The sequence below is a fragment of the Bos indicus genome, chromosome 9, assembly GCF_029378745.1.
Source record: "Bos indicus isolate NIAB-ARS_2022 breed Sahiwal x Tharparkar chromosome 9, NIAB-ARS_B.indTharparkar_mat_pri_1.0, whole genome shotgun sequence".
Lineage (NCBI taxonomy): Eukaryota > Metazoa > Chordata > Mammalia > Artiodactyla > Bovidae > Bos > Bos indicus.
In genome coordinates this window covers 30,118,488-30,135,600 of record NC_091768.1, presented here as the reverse complement: position 1 = coordinate 30,135,600, position 17,113 = coordinate 30,118,488, and the positions used below count along the sequence as shown (strand labels likewise).

General features: G+C 37.6%; 1 protein-coding gene across 7 annotated transcripts in view; it reads right to left on the bottom strand.

Moving 5' to 3' along the window:
- The window catches only part of TBC1D32 (TBC1 domain family member 32), a 206,220-nt gene that overhangs the window by 172,040 nt on the left and 17,067 nt on the right, over positions 1-17,113 (bottom strand). For 4 of the 7 annotated variants that reach the window (XM_070795889.1, XM_070795891.1, XM_070795890.1 and 1 more), the window contains 6 exons: positions 8,339-8,407; positions 5,688-5,813; positions 2,561-2,639; positions 2,330-2,433; positions 2,173-2,234; positions 1,252-1,396 (listed from right to left, as the gene is read on the bottom strand). In XM_070795889.1, coding sequence (XP_070651990.1) covers positions 1,252-1,396; positions 2,173-2,234; positions 2,330-2,433; positions 2,561-2,639; positions 5,688-5,813; positions 8,339-8,407 — 585 coding nt within the window. Of the gene's footprint in view, positions 1-1,251; positions 1,397-2,172; positions 2,235-2,329; positions 2,434-2,560; positions 2,640-3,593; positions 5,656-5,687; positions 5,814-7,005; positions 7,214-8,338; positions 8,408-17,113 lie in introns of those variants that run through there. The other 3 variants (XM_070795895.1, XM_070795892.1, XM_070795894.1) reach the window with 3 other exon arrangements.

Here is a 17,113-nt window from a genome sequence, read left to right as displayed (position 1 = left end):
TGGAGAAGACACTTGAGAGTCCCTTGGACTGCAAGGAGATCCAACCAGTCAATCTTAAAGGAAATCAGTCCTGAATATTCATTGGAAGGACTGATGCTGAAACTGAAATTCCAATTCTTTGGCCACCTGATACCAAGAACTGATGCATTTTAAAAGACCCTGATTCTGCAAAACATTAAAGGCGGGAAGAGAAGGGGCTGACAGAGGATGAGATGGTTGGATGGCATCACCAACTCAATGGACATGAGTTTGAGTAAACTCCGGGAGTTGGTGATGGACAGGGAAGCCTCGCGTGCTGCAATCCATGGGGTCGCAAAAACTGAGCAACTGAACTGAACTGATACAGTTGAGATAAAAATTAAAAAAAAATAAAGCATCAGCTAGATAACATCCAAACCATGCTAAGTAATAATGAAGCATGCTGCTGCTTTGCATGGTTTGCATGGCAAGATATGGCCCATTCCCATCCTTTCCTCTGCAACAAATACACGTTGAGAGGGACAAAGACATAAGAACACAATCCAATATGACTGTGACTACTGTCAGACGCAGACTACTCTTACTCAACAGCAGAAGAGGGAGCTAACAGTGTTTAACAATCTTTTAATATTAGTATAGTTCTAAGGCAGTGGTCAGTTCCATAGGAAGTCACCAGCATTCAGGCATTAAACACATTTTCTAAACTGCAGATTCAGGAAGTGGCAAATGAAGAGATGTTTCCAGACATCTATAAGCCAGAGAAAAGTGAAACTGAACCCTTATGGTTTACCACATCTTCTTTAAAAATTCATAGCTTTACAACTAAGATATGAGACTTCTCTGGCAGTCCAACAGTTAATTCTGCACTTCCAATGCAGGGGGCACAGGTTTCATCCCTGGACGGGGAACTAAGATCTCATACGTGGAGTGGCAAGGCCAAAAGCTTTTAAAAATTAAAAAATAAAATAAAATAAGACATGATTTAGAATAGGTCATTCAGTTTAGTAGATTCAAATGAATTACCATTAAAATCCTATTCTGAATCTGTCACCTACTAGGTAAAGAATACTGAGCAAGTTACTTCTCTATGCCTCAGGTGCTGCATCTGTAAAATAGGATAATAATACTGCCTATATCATAAACTGTTATAAGAATTGAGTTAACACATGTAAACGTGATTAGAATTCTTGACGCTGTAAACAAACGGCAGCTATTTTTTAAAACAATATAGCAATGCAAAGAAAGGTAGAAAAACATTCCATATTTCCTTACCATCCACTTTTTGAACCACACAGCTTTGGTATCCACCAATGCAAGAAAATATATCGGATCCAAAATTTTTTGTGAGACAAGATGGCTTTGATCATGTTTAACTGATAACAAAGACAAGGTACTCTCCACAATTTCTTCCATATACCTAATAGTTTGGGAAATAAGTGATTTTTAGAAAAAAAAATGTTATATATATAACAGTGACATTTTTTATTTATGGAATGACAAAGTAATGGGTACTATTTAGAAACATCATTTTTAATATTTCAGTAAATGGCAGAGATGAGATTCACCCCCAATTTCCTCTGCTCTAAAAACTTATGTTCTACTTCAACACTGGCTGTTCAAATTTAACTTTCCTTTTTAGACCACAGTTACCCTTACAACCTCATTAAAAATCTTAGAATTAAAAAGGGAAAAGTTTAAGGAACATTGAAGGAACTTCACCCAAGTATCAAAGACTCAAAGAGCAGTAATGAAAGAACCTGAGGCTACAGCACCCTCTTTTTACCTTGCTGTGATAATTTTGCTGCTGTTTAGTCACTAAGTTGTGCCTGACTCTTTTTGCAACCCCATGGACTGTAGCCTACCAGGTGCCTCTCTTCATGGGATTAACCAGGCAAGAATACCGAAGTGGGTTACATGTACTTCCCCAGGGGATCTTTCAGACCCAGGCATCAAACCCACAATCTCCTGCATTGGCAGGTGGATTTTTCACAGCTGAGCCACTTGAGAAACACATTGTGATAATTAAACTGTATTATATATACTGGTTTAGTATATAAACCATTCACACAGCTAAGTACAAAACATGAAAAGCTAAAAACAAACCGCATAAAATCAGTTGACTATCTACTTTTTGAAATGTATGTGGCCAGTAAGATTCCTAATCTCATTACTGGTATAAATTAGGGGGCTTACTTTTCTGGGTGTCGAATCCAAAAAGATGGAGCCTCTTTCTGATATTCATTTAGAAGACGAATCTATAAAACAGTATATAACCATTCTCAAAAGTTTAGAATTCTTAAATACAGAATTACATCAAGAGAAATAAAAGCATATTACAGAAAGTAAATACCTTTTTAAGTAAATGGGTCACATTAGGATTACTTATGTCTATGCCAGTTGAAAGAGTAGGAATATTATTTTCTCTAGAAAGAAAGTATAACTCCAAATATTTAGCTAAAAGGAAAAGTAAAAATAAGGTTATTATGCCATTCAGTTATAGTGCTTTCTAAAAAGTTATTTCCTGTCCATTTTTCTTAAGCACAAATTTTCAAAAGTTTTGAAAATGATATAATGAACATACCTAAGCTTGTATAAATTTCCTTGGTCATATGTAATGGTGAAAGTGTAAACGTCTGTGCATAGAATTTTAAAATCTGGTCCTATGGAAATGAAACAAAATTTGTATCCAAGATTCTTTCATCATCTATTTTTGTAAGAATCATTTTTTCACATAGCGAAAACCTTAATAAACACATGACCATTCAAAAACTTCAATAGAAATGTAACTAAAATGGCACATTCTTGTGTTGGTTGGCAAAAAGTAAAGTCAACCAAAACTAAGAGTCAATCTAATGCAGCAGAACATTGTAAAATTTGGTGATAGTGGGGATACAGACATGAGGAGGCAGAGTGAGGTTCACTAAAGGAAGGAAACAATATAATTTGTTATAATCTGACACAATGTAAAGGTGTCAGACAAGGAAACAGTAGGAGTACTACACATAAAAAACAACCCACTCCTTTCCAAATCCAGTATCTGTTTTTGTTTTAATTGCTTACAGGAAAGTTTAGACTTTTAGGACTTCAATAATTTTACCTACTCCCAAGAAAAATATTATATTATAAAATTTTACATTATTAAAACATAAAGTAGGAACTATCACAATGTAAAAAAAATTAAATGAGATCATAGAAGAAGTCAGTACGTGACACTAACAGGTACTTAGAAATGACAGCTTATCATTTTAATTATACCAACTTTGATGGGATTAATCTTAATAGTGAAATTCAATTTTTCATTAAAAAAATAAAATTCCCTCAAATGTTCTACTTTGAGGAAAAAACTAATAACCTTGCCTATATCAAATATGGGAGATTCCCTGGTGGCTCAGATGGCAAAGCATCTGCCTACAATGCAGGAGACCTGGGTCAGGACAATCCCCTGGCGAAGGAAATGGCAACCCACTCCAGTACTCATGCCTGGAAAATTCCATGGATGGAGAAGCCTGGTGGGCTACAGTCCACCGGGTTGCTGAGAGTCGGACACGACTGAGCAACTTCACTTTCACTTTTCATATCAAATATTAGATTAATACATTTAAGAAAATGGTTACCCAAGAAGAAGTCAGATGGTAAAGAATCTGCCCACAATGCGGGAGACCTGGGTTCAATCCCTGGGTTGGGAAGACACCCTGGAGAAGGGAATGGCAACTCACTCCAATATTCTTGCCTGGAGAATTCCATGGGCAGAGGAGCCTGGTGGGATATAGTCCATGGAGATGCAAAGAGTCGCATACAGTTGAATGACTAACACACACACACACACAAATGACTAAAAATATACTGAAAAAACCCAAGAGATTCTTACCGAACATAGGGTATTAATTAATTTGGGAAGCATGTTTTCATAGTTGCAGCAATTGGTAAGCATTAATATTTGTCACACTTTCAAACACTATATACTTCACTCAGTTACATGTAAGTATCCTTCGGAGTAGAAAATGAAGAAACAGAATTGAACTCAAGAATTTGGATAAAGCATAAGTTTTAGACAAAAAGAATATCATGCCTTGTTTCCTACTCAAATGATTGGTTCTGTTGTCATCGCTCCTCAGATGACTGCTTCTTCCAATGCTATTGCCTTAAGTACTAACACAAACTCTTGCTGCATATAATGGCCAAACCAAAGCACTTAAATTGACCCAGCATGATCTTTACAATGTTTATAAAAGGAATAAAGAAAACCTATTAGAGCACTATTCTATCTTTAGGAGGGAAACTTAAACAATTGTATTTCCAGTTAGAATGCGTTGAAGTGAAAAGGTAACAGTGAAGTATCTTTCCCCCTTAAATCCTTCAGAATTTTTGAGAAGTCTGCATCACCCTCTGGTGTTAGTATTGTTGAACTGCATCCAGGACTGAGTAAACACCATTTTCCCTCTTACAAAAATATGAACAAATCATTTGTTTCCAAATCCCTTCTGTTTACCAGTACAATTATACTTTCAATGATGAAAGGGTATTTTTAAGTAGTAAAAAGGTATTGAGATTTATTTTTATGAACTGTTTACTGTCTCATCTTCTAGAATGTAAGTTCTACGCAGGCAAAGGCTTCTGTCTTGCTCAGTGTGTTCCCAGCATCTGATCTAGAATGATGTGTATTGTAGGTAAATTTATCTTTTACTTATACCTTAAAAAATTCTATATAAAGAAAAACCTTATATATTTTAAGGACACTTTTTTCCTTCACTGATATATCATTTATGAAGAAAAAGGCATTTAAAAAACTTTTTTGTAGTTAAATGTGATGCTGGAATACAGACCAGATTTTTTTTTAATCCCATATAATTACTGCACTTTTTAACATAACCTTGCTTTTCATCACATGGTGTTTCTGAGAAGTCATATGTGAATCATTTTTTACATAACTACCTCTACTACTATGCAACCTTAGTTTTTGCAATTGTCTATATTTGCTGTATAATTCATCTCTATTATCTTCTAATGTCTTAGCTTTACAGTTTTCTAACTTCTCTTTCTAGGCAGTTGGTGGTAGTGGTTTAGTTGCTAAGTCATGTCCGACTCTTGCGATCATGAACTGTAGCCTGCCAGGCTCCTCTGTCCATGGGATTCTCCAGGCAAGAATACTAGAGTGGGCTGTTATTTCCATTTCCAGGGGATCTTTGAGACCCAGGAACCGAACCTGGGTCGCTTGCATTGCAGGCAGATTCTTTACCAACTGAGTTAGGAGGGAAACCCTTCTAAGCACTTAAGTAGTCTCTAACACTTAAATACACAAGGAAAATGCTTATTTAAATCTTTCAGAGTAAATTTTAATCATTCCAAGTTCAAGTTTTCACATATGAATTCTTTCAAAAACACACTCTTTCTTTTAAAATATTTTTTTTAATTGAAAAACAATGACACAGATACTTGGATGTCCCTTTAGAAGATAAAAACAAAATGCATATGCTAATAAATTCTGTCTTGGCAATGAAGTGTGATTCTAACCAGACCCTGAATTTAATCATGATGTAGTAAGCTAATTACCCCCCTCCAGAAAAAAAAAACTTGACAATTCAAAAGCTGGAGGTGAATTTCCATAAATATTTGAGCTACTATTAAAGAAAATTATATTCCATTTGCTTCTAGAATGGTAGGGGAAAAAAAAACAGAAAATGTTTATACTTCTGTAAGCATTTCCTTACACTAAATACAGGATCAGGATCTGAAAGATACACTGTCAGCTTCTCACAGAGAGTGGTCCAATTTTCACAGTTCAGGACATCAGATGGAGGAGCTGAACACAATGTTTGCAAGGCTTCATATCTCACCTATAATTTTTAAAAGAATTTTTATTAATAATCAGCCACCAAAATAACAGCAATTCTCAAAATATTTAACAAACATTGAAAGGCTGAGTTTGGATAATTGCTTTAAAGAGCCAATTGAGACTCAGATGCCCTTTCATGAAACAATTCTTGATAACCGATTTTTTTAGACTACTTAGCAGAGAAACAAAATAGGTTATTTCATATAATGCAAAAACTAAAAAAAAACTATAAGTTCATTAGGATTTTTCCACAAGATGTTGCAGAAAAACAAATTTTTTGGCCCATCCAATGTACTGGGAGATTCTAGGTCACATGTCTGAGGGGAACAGAAGGTATGGTGGTCAAATCTGAAAAGCCAGAATAAAGTGTCCCAGTGTCTCCTCCCATAGACTTTCCTCACTAGAACAATCCCCCACACATGGTCCTGAGGCAGGAGGCAGATGGGTCCCGCCAGGGTAAAGCAACTGGAGATTCATTCTCTATTGATGGAAACTCCAAGATAAGAATAGACGGCAATTAAGGGAGGAGGCTGGACCCTGCAGAAAACACATATTTCTCATTCCCGCAGTCAGACCTCCCCCACCACACATGTGCAGAAAAGGCTCCTTGGAAACCAAACTGGAGTCAAATCAAGGGATGTTCTACCCAGAAGCCTTTTCAGTAGGATCCATCTTGGATAAGAGATGCACACGTACACAAGAATCCTGAGATATACCAAATATGGACTGCAAACCAGGCAAATCATAATGATTGGTCAAAGGAAACCTGAAAGAAATGCTCCATATAAGTGATTCAAATTGCCATGTGGGCACAACTCAGGGACTCTTCCTGTGAGTCTGCCAAAATGTCTATCCATACGTACTGTACTCTTTTTCCTAATAAATACTTCACTTGCTTCACTATTTTATGTCTTTGTGGAAATTCTTTTCTGCAAAGTGGAAGGGCCAGGGCCCTTGTCACTGACCACTGGTCTAGTGGCTAGGATCTGGTGCTCTCACCGCCATGACCCAGCCCAATCTCTGGTTGGGAACCAAGCCCTACTCTAAGCCATTGCAGGCCAAGGCCACCCAATTTCAGTCCTACAGTTTGATGACTCGAATTCTAAAACCCATTCCCACTCCAAGACATATGAACAATTCTCACAAAACAATTGATTTTAACTTGCTTTTGCTTCTACATCATATTTTCTGACCTAGTAACCACTGCGGAGGGTGGGGGTCATTCAGCAATGTGATGCAAAACTGAATTTCTGAATTTTCATATACATCTTTCTGAGAAGAAATCCAATCAGAATTCTCAAAATCCAAACAGAATTCACTTAGGACAGTATGGCCCAAGAGACAGCAGTGGCAAAAAGCTCTATTCCAATCAGAAGTGGAATAAAGCTTCTCTGCCTCTCACTCTCCAACTAGTGAGTTCCTCAAAATTTGGTTGTTTTTCGGCTGACTGAAGCCTAGTGAGAGGAAAAAAAAAAAAAAAAATGAGTCAAAAAGCTAAGACCTTAGGACACCAGGCACTCCAAATCAGGATGTCAAGTTTTAGGTGAAAAACACAATACACATGTGTTTTTAAATGTCTATATATTCATATGAAAGACTTCTAAATACAATTTTATTTGGGATAAGGTTAAGCAGGACTAGAGAGAAAATTTAAAAACATAGTAAATTTCTCCTTTTCAGTTAATTTTTAGGACAAAACTCCATTAACAATTTACTACTTGTTCAGAACAAAAGTTTCTGATCATGTACAGATTTCCAAACAATCCACTTAAAAACAATAATATTGTTATCATATAAAGTCAGGTCCGATTGCTGATCTGTTGAAACATTTACTAAAAATCTAGAAAATAAATCAAAATGTGAAATGCTGAGAGAAAAAAAAAAAGATCAGTGAGAGTAAATCATAGCTATTCATTTGGTTTAAAATAAAAAGTTGAAGAAAAACAACGTATTTCAAAATTGAGACCAAATGGTAAGATGTACGAGATGTCAGGTACTTCAAAAACCCTATAATTTTCTATGTCAAGAGAAACAGACACTGTCAAATGAAAGAAAACTTCATAAAAATTAATTTATATAGTTATTACAATATAAAGAAATACATTCAGTAAAGCTGCTTTTAAAAAATCTTTTCAAGTAAACAAATATATGTGTCAAAGTTGCTCATACTTTCCAAAGTAGAAAGAGCATTAAATGAAGTTTTTTTCCTTCAAAGAAATCACTAAATTATCACATACAAAGCGACAGTGAAGGAACAGTTTGGGTGGAAACTGCTCATAACTTCATCTCCTTGAAAACTGAAACTAGAAATAAAAATTTCCTCTTATAAACTGTGATAATTTTCTAAAGAGAACATCTCTTATTCTGTGACTCTTCATTTCAAGACTAGAAGGTCTAGCAGGGATGTAACCCTAGAACTGTCATGATATTAAAGGATTATCTTGAAGAGAAATAATCCAGCTGCTATTGATTATAATATATAATAAGTATATCTGAGTGAACTTAACAGCTGTCCTTTAAACTTACCTCTTTAGGTTGCCCAGGATCCAACTGGTCTAAAATCAATTGTAATTTTCCTTGACAAAATTTGTAACTCTGTAACACAATTAACAGGACATTCATTCCTTCACTCATTTAGTAGACTTTTAGAGGTATTATTATAAATGATTTTAATATAATTCCAAGCACAAAATGCATTCTGAACAAGAGAAGGGAGTGAACTAGTTTGGTTTGGCAGCAAGCTTAGATTTTTTTTTGTATCCCAAGGCATTTAAGTGAGAACTTAATGTTGCACTAGGACAGTGTACCTTCCTATATATGAAGGTTATCATTTGCTGAGCAATTGCAACATGCAGAACATTGTAACACTCAAAAGACATGTAAAAGTAAAAAGTATTTTACACCCAGGAATCTCAGATCTATGAAACAAAGATAAAACAACATAAATATGAAGGTACTAAAGGTACCCAAACCATAACTATAATGCTGACTGAACTTTTTTGTTCCTTTTCTTTTCTGTACTTCTCTGTAACCTTTCTTAATGCCTCCTCTTAAGTGAAGAATTTCTGAAGTAAAAACTTTCATCTAGAAAAAGTTTATAGTAGACCATAAGCTGTTTTGGAAAAGGAAAAAAACTTTCTCTTGCCAAAGCAATTTAAATAATACCTAAAATAACCACTTAAAAATAAAAGCTGCCATCATTATGGAGTAGCCTCATTAATATACTTACTAACCTATATAAGATATTGGGTTCCCAGGCGGTACAGTGGTAAAGAATCCACCTGCCAATGCAGGAGATGCAAGAGACTCAGGTTCGATCCCTGGGTTGGGAAGATTCCCTGAAGTAGGAAATGGCAACCCACTGTGGAAATCCCACAGAGAGGGGCCTGCTGGGCTACAATCCGTGGGGTTGCAACAAGTCGGACACAATTGAGCACACATGCATTACTATACAAGATTCCTTTGTCATCTTAAACACAGTATAAATTATTCCTAAAACGTTACATAAGCAATGAAATAACTTATTACACTAGAGATCAGAGTAAGTCTAAAAGTGTGGAAAGCGGGAATACCTACCTTAAAGGTTTTCTGTATTTAACATTTCCTCTAGGGGTGTTGTGTATCAGTAGATGGGCAAATTTCCATTGCAACTAACTGCAATAACTGATTTAACTAGAGCATGCAGGTAATGTGTTCCATTGAATACAGATTTGCTAGAAGTATTTAGAACAGCTGAAAGAGTTATATTAAAAATTCCTGCTCCTCTCCCCCACCAGAAAAGAGTGGTCCGGTGGCTAAGACTCCATGCTTCCAATGCAGGGACCAAGGATTTGATTCCTGGTCCAAAAACTAACATCCCACATACCATACAGCACAGTCAAGAAATAAATAAAAAGATAAATTCCTGAGGGAGCGGATCTGCTAACTTCATTGCTAAAGCAACACAAAATAGATCTGTTGGTGATATCAATATAGGTAGATAACTCCAAAAGGAAAAATATTTTTTAAACATATTTATGTGAATGAAATTGTAATCCAAGCAAACAATTTCTGAGCAAACTCTACAGGGAAAAGGGCAAGAAGTAGAATAGGTTGATAATCTAAGATGAATTTTGGTCCTACTGCATGATCATGCAGAAGGCAATGGCACCTCACTCCAGTACTCTTGCCTGGAAAATCCCATGGACAGAGGAGCCTGGTAGGCTGCAGTCCATGGGGTCGCTAAGAGTCGGACATGACTGAGCGACTTCACTTTCACTTTTCCCTTTCATGCATTGGAGAAGGAAATGGCAACCCACTCCAGTGTTCTTGCCTGGAGAATCCCAGGGACGGGGGAGCCTTGTGGGCTGCTGTCTATGGGGTCGCATAGAGTTGGACATGACTGAAGCAACTTAGCAGCAGCAGCAGCAGCATGATCATGCAGATACTAATTAAAGGTCTTTAAATGCCACAGTAAGATTGGTATACATTTCTGTCAAACAAGGTATACCTAGAGATAGTGAACACAAGATGCATTCTGTAACTTTTGTTGTTTTACAGAGATGTACTCACTTTATTCAACACAAACTGAAGATTATTGACATTAGTCAATAACTGTACTAAGTTCAAAATTCATACCACCATTAAAATTAATTACCCTAGAAACCTCTTTTTAAATCTTTGGTTTGTAAACTATATAAACCATTGAAATACAACTAGTGAAAGAAAGACAACTGTTCTGTTGTTGAAATAAATGGCTATGGGAAATAAAATATATAAATATTAAACCTAGTTCATTGGAAGGACTGATGCTGAAGCTGAAACTCCAGTACTTTGGCCACCTCCTGCAAAGAGTTGACTCATTGGAAAAGACTCTGATGCTGGGAGGGATTGGGGGCAGGAGGAGAAGGGGACGACAGAGGATGAGATGGCTGGATGGCATCATGGACTCGATGGACATGAATTTGGGTAAATTCCAGGAGTTGGTGATGGACAGGGAGGCCTGGCGTGTGGCGATTCATGGGGTCACAAAGAGTCGGACACGACTGAGCAACTGAATTGAACTGAACTGAACTGAAACCTAGTTATTCCTCAGGCTTAAAATGTCTAACTGCACAATGACTTCTTCTGTATTCTCACAAAAGGAAAAGAAAAAAAAAAAGCACCAACCAGGGATGAGGACAATAACAGCAAACACTTACATAAGAGCTTAATATGAGGATCTTTAATGTGTGTAGAATGCTTTATGTATGTTAAACCTGCAAAGCAATCTTATAAGGTAAATGTTATTACTGTCTCTTCTATAACAGTTAAGAAAATTGAACACAGAAAGAGAGTAAGAAGCCAAAGCCCACAGTTCATAAATGGCAGAGCCAGAGTCTGACTTGTTTTCAAGATTCAGAAGGAATTAGCTTCATGTAAAATAGCTTTTCAAAACTGTAGTGCATCTAAAACTTCTTAAAACTATGCACTGTTCATTAAGTCTTAAATACAGAAAAAGTTATTAATTCAAAACAAAAACAAATTTTTAAAATATTTTCAAATGATAAAGTTCTTAATTTCCTAGATACTTATGTGAAAAGTGCTACCATTGAGAAATAAAAACAAAAACCTATTAATATTTAAAAGTATAAAGGAACACATATTCATGAAGGTATTAGCACTGTTAATTAAAGAAATTAGCTTTTCTGGTATCAAATTGTCCCAAGACATTACTATTAAACAAGCAAGCAAGGAAGCTCACACCTGCACCTAACCAATTCTCCTCCCAATCCACCTGTCTCAAGCTTAACTCTAGGCAGATGCACTATTGATACTAGTATGTTCTTTTTTTCTAGTCTCAGATGACTTTCTTTTTCTACATTTTTAGGATTTTAGGTTTTTATCTTTTTCTGTTTATAAGGCAAAAAATAATAATAAAAGTCTGATCAATGGTGGCTCAGAGGGTAAAGCATCTGCCTGTGATGCGGGAGACCCAGGTTCAATCCCTGGGTTGGGAAGATCCCCTGGAGAAGGAAATGGCAATCCACTCAAGTATTCTTGCCTAGAGAATCCCATGGACACAGGAGCCTGGTGGGCTATAGTTCACCGGGTCGCAAAGAATCGGAAACGACTGAGCGACTACACTACTACTAAAAGAGATGGAGGAACTTCTGAACAACAGTTTGGGCTGCGGTTATCCTATTGCTCTAGCCAATGCTACTGAACAAGAGAATCCTATGATTCTTCGGCAGTTCTATGACATCCTCAAAAGCAAAGTTCCTCACCAAAAAGAGCACTGTAAAACTCTAAAGATTTTCAGTTCAGTTCAGTTCAGTTGCTCAATCGTGTCCGACTCTTTGTGACCCCATGAATCGCAGCACGCCAGGCCTCCCTGTCCATCACCAACTCCCTGAGTTCACCCAGACTCACATCCATCGAGTCAGTGATGCCATCCAGCCATCTCATCCTCTGTCGTCCCCTTCTCCTCCTGCCCCCAATCCCTCCCAGCATCAGTCTTTTCCAATGAGTCAACTCTTCGCATGAGGTGGCCAAAGTACTGGAGTTTCAGCTTTAGCATCATTCCTTCCAAAGAAATCCCAGAGCTGATCTCCTTCAGAATGGACTGGTTGGATCTCCTTGCAGTCCAAGGGACTCTCAAGAGTCTTCTCCAACACCACAGTTCAAAAGCATCAATTCTTCGGCGCTCAGCTTTCTTCACAGTCCAACTCTCACATCCATACATGACCACAGGAAAAACCATAGCCTTGACTAGATGGACCTTTGTTGGCAAAGTAATGTCTCTGCTTTTGAATATGCTATCTAGGTTGCTCATAACTTTTCTTTCAAGGAGTAAGCGTCTTTTAATTTCATGGCTGCAGTCACCATCTGCAGTGATTTTGGAGCCCAAAAATATAAAGTCTGACACTGTTTCCACTGTTTCCCCATCTATTTCCCATGAACTGATGGGACCAGATGCCATGAACTGATGGGACCAGATGCCATGATCTTAGTTTTCTGAATGTTGAACTTTAAGCAAACTTTTTCACTCTCCTCTTTCACTTTCATCAAGAGGCTTTTGAGTTCCTCTTCACTTTCTGCCATAAGGGTGGTGTCATCTGCATATCTGAGATTTTAACAGAGGCCAAAAATGGGGTTGAACTCAAGATACTCTAAGATTTGAGAAGTTAGGGAAAAACACAAATTAGAGTGATCCAGTGCATAGCACAAGGGCTTCCCCAGTAGCTCAGCCGTAAAGAACCTGCCTGCCAATGCAGGAGACATAAGAGATGCGGGTTCGATCCTTAGGTCAGGAAGATTCCCTGAAAGGATCCTGGAAATGGCAACCCACTCCCGTGTTTTTGCCTGGAAAATCCCATGGACAGAGGAGCCTGGCAGGCTACAGTCCACAGGGTTGCAAAGCATAGCACATACTCAGGGCAAAGGCATCACATCCAATAAAAGAAAAGAGCTACTTAAGAAAAGTCTTATTGAAAGATTCAAAACCTAGTAACAAGATGGAGTTGAAATTGTTTCCAGGAGGCAGTTCAAACACAAAGTCCAAGGAATAGCTTCTTTTCCAGGAAGTAAAAAGCAGAAACAACAAACCTGGCCTTTAGGTGAACAAGTAACAATGGGAAGATACTAGTTTCAGCATTGCTACTGTAACAAGTTACCATAAACTTCATGACATAAAAAAACATCAATTTATTTATTTTTTTAACTGTTAGTTGTTCCCAGTGACCCATTTTTCCCCTTCTATAGCCACAGATTTTTATTTATTTATATTTTGACTATGCTGGGTCTTCACTCCTACACGTGGGCTTACTCTAGTTTCGGTGGGGTGCAATGGCTTTTCTTGCTGCAGAGCACAGACCCTAGAGCTAGTGAGCTTCAGCAGCTGTAGCACAAGAGTTTAGCTGCCCTACTGTATGTAGAATCTTCCTGGACCAGTGACTGAACCCGTGTCCCCTGCCTTGGCAGGCGGATTCTTAACTACTGGACCACCAGGGAAGTTCTCAACACCAATTTACAGTTCTAGAGTCCAGAATACATCCACAGAGCTCTGTTCCTTCTGCCTTCTGGGGAGAATATATTTCCTTGCCTTTTCTAGCTTCTAGGGACTGCCTGCATCCTGGGATCATGGGCCACCTTCCCTCTTCAAAGCCAACAACCACTCGGACATCTACTTCAGCCTGCCCAGCACTTTCTCTGCCTCTGACCTTCCTGAGTCTCTCTCATATGGACGCCTGTGATTACATTTGGCTTACCTGAATAATCCAGAATAATCTCCCCATCTTAATTTAATCATATTTACAAGTCCCTTGGGCTATGTAAGGTAACAGGTTACAAATTCTGGGAATTAAGACATGGATGTTTTTGAAAGGGCTATTATTCTGCCTGCCATAGAGACCAAAGGATGGGCTTCAAGGAGAGGTAGCCATGAAAGCAAAGAAATGCCTTATATAGGTTCACATTACAAAAGAACAGCAGTGGACTGTTATACTAAACTCACCTTCTCCATACAAAGTGTACATTTATCTTTTCAGCATTATTTTGCAGACTCTTCCATGTTTAATCACAGTATCAATCCTTTGAGAATTCTCTACTCACAACTATAGTAAAAATCAGCCAACTTTATTCTTTAATATGCTCAAACGTACACAAATAGTCTCCAAGGAAGTCATGTTCAAAGTTTTTTAATAATGGATCAATATACAATCAGGATTCAATATTTAAAATAACAAGGAAATAAAGCCTACTCTATTCATAAAATACAAATGTTCTACTAATATCAAAACAGCAGCATCAAAATTGTTGACTAAATATTATTCACAGAATAATTCAGTTTTTTTAAAGCCCAGTGCAAGTAACATCAATTTTGAAGGCATCAATAATAACATCAATATTTAATGGAATGAATGATTGATATATCTTCAGAGACTCTTTCACTTCTGAGCATATTAATTCAGCCTCTCTTTGGTCAGTTAAAGCAAAAGAATCTTTTTTTCACTAAAAAAAAACATACCCAAACATCTCAGCCACACTAACAGACCTTTCAGGACAGTTCTGGCATTTATGTGATTTTTTTCCCCAAAGGTCCAAGGATCCCATGCCTTGGTGGTGGTGGGCCCAGTTCAAATTCAATTCAATTAGTCCCTTCTAAAACAAAGTCATATTCATAAGGCAGGCACTTTAACATGCAGATATACTCTGTGGACATTCCAAAGGAAGCCATATACTTAAAGCAAGACCCTTCTCAAGAATCAAAACAAAAAACAAAAATATCTTCTGAAAGTATGATTCCATTTCTACCAAAGCTTTGAATTTCTTCAAAAATCTATGATTCTATGATGGGAAATAACTTGGCATTTGAGATTAACACGCTTAACTGCCAGTTAATCAATCCTATTTAGATCTAAATATTTGTACTTCTTACAACAAAAGAACATGCTCCACTTTTCTCTCTTCTGGTTTAATTTCAGTGTATATGTGCTCAGTCACGACTGACTCTGTGACCCCATAGACCATAGCCCACCAGGCTCCTCTATCCATGCAAGTTTCAAGGCAAGAATCCTGGAGTGGATTGCCATTTCCTCCCTCAAGAGATCTTCCCAACCCAGGGATCGAAACGGACTCATGCGTCTCCTGCATTGCAGGTGGATTCTTTACCACTGCCCAACCTGGAAAACAATTTCAGTGTAGACATATGGTTTATCTAATAACTAAGAATGCAAAGATCAATGCAAAGAAATAGAGGAAAACAATAGAATGGTAAAGACTAGAGATCTCTTCAAGAAAATTAGAGAGTTCATCGCAGCCCTGTTTATAATAGCCAGGACATGGAAGCAACCTAGATGTCCATCAGCAGATGAATGGATAAGAAAGCTGTGGTACATATACACAATAGAGTATTACTCAGCCATTAAAAAGAATACATAATTGAATCAGGTCTAATGAGGTAGATGAAACTGGAGCCTATTATACAGAGTGAAGTAAGCCAGAAAGAAAAACACCAATACAGTATACTAACACATATATATGGAATTTAGAAAGATGGTAACGATAACCCTGTACGCGAGACAGCAAGAGAGACACAGATGTATAGAACAGACTTTTGGACTCTGTGCGAGAAGGAGAGGGTGGGATGATTTGGGAGAATGGCACTGAAACATGTATAATATCATATATGAAATGAGTCGCCAGTTCAGGTTCGATGCAGGATATAGGATCCTTCGGGCTGGTGCACTGGGATGACCCAAAGGGATGGTATGGGGAGGGAGGAGAGAGGGGGTTTTGGGATGGGGAGCACGTGTACACTCGTGGCGGATTCATGTTGATGTATGGCAAAACCAAAACAATATTGTAAAGTAATTAGCCTCCAATTAAAATAAACAAATTTATATTTAAAATATAATAATAATAAAAAAGAAAATTAGAGATACCAAAGGAACATTTCATGCAAAGATGGACACAATTAAGGACAGAAATGGTATGGACCTAACAGAAGCACAAGATATTAAGAAGAGGTGGCAAGAATACACAGAAGAACTGTACAAAAAAATCTTCATGACCAAGATAATCACGATGGTGTGATCACTCACCTAGAGCCAGACATCCTGGAATGAGAAGTCAAGTGGGCCTTAGGAAAAATCACTACCAACAAAGCTAGCAAAGGTGATGGAATTCCAGTTGAGCTATTTCAAATCCTGAAAGATGATGCTGTGAAAGTGCTGCACTCAATATGTCAGCAAATTTGGAAAACTCAGAAGTGGCCACAGGACTGGAAAAGGTCAGTTTTCACTGCAATCCCAAAAAAAGGCAATGCCAAAATGCTCAAACTACCACACAATTGCACTTACCTCACACTCTAGTAAAGTAATACATAAAACTCTCCAAGCCAGGCTTCAGCAGTATGTGAACTGGGAACTGCCAGATGTTCAAGCTGGTTTTAGAAAAGGCAGAGGAACCAGAGATCAAATAGCCAACATCCACTGGATCATGGAAAAAGCAAGAGAGTTCCAGAAAAACATCTATTTCTGCTTTATTGACTATGCCAAAGCCTTTGACTCTGTGGATCACCACAAACTGTGGAAAATTCTGCAAGAGATGGGAATACAAGACCACCTGACCTGCATCTTGAGAAACCTGTATGCAGTCAGGAAGCAACAGTTCGAAGTGGACATGGAACAACAGACTGGTTCCAAATAAGAAAAGGAGTACATCAAGGCTGTATATTGTCACCCTGTTTATATAACTTTCATGCAGAGTACATCATGAGAAACACTGGGCTGGAAGAAGCACAAGCTGGAATCAAGATTGCCGGGAGAAATATCAATAACC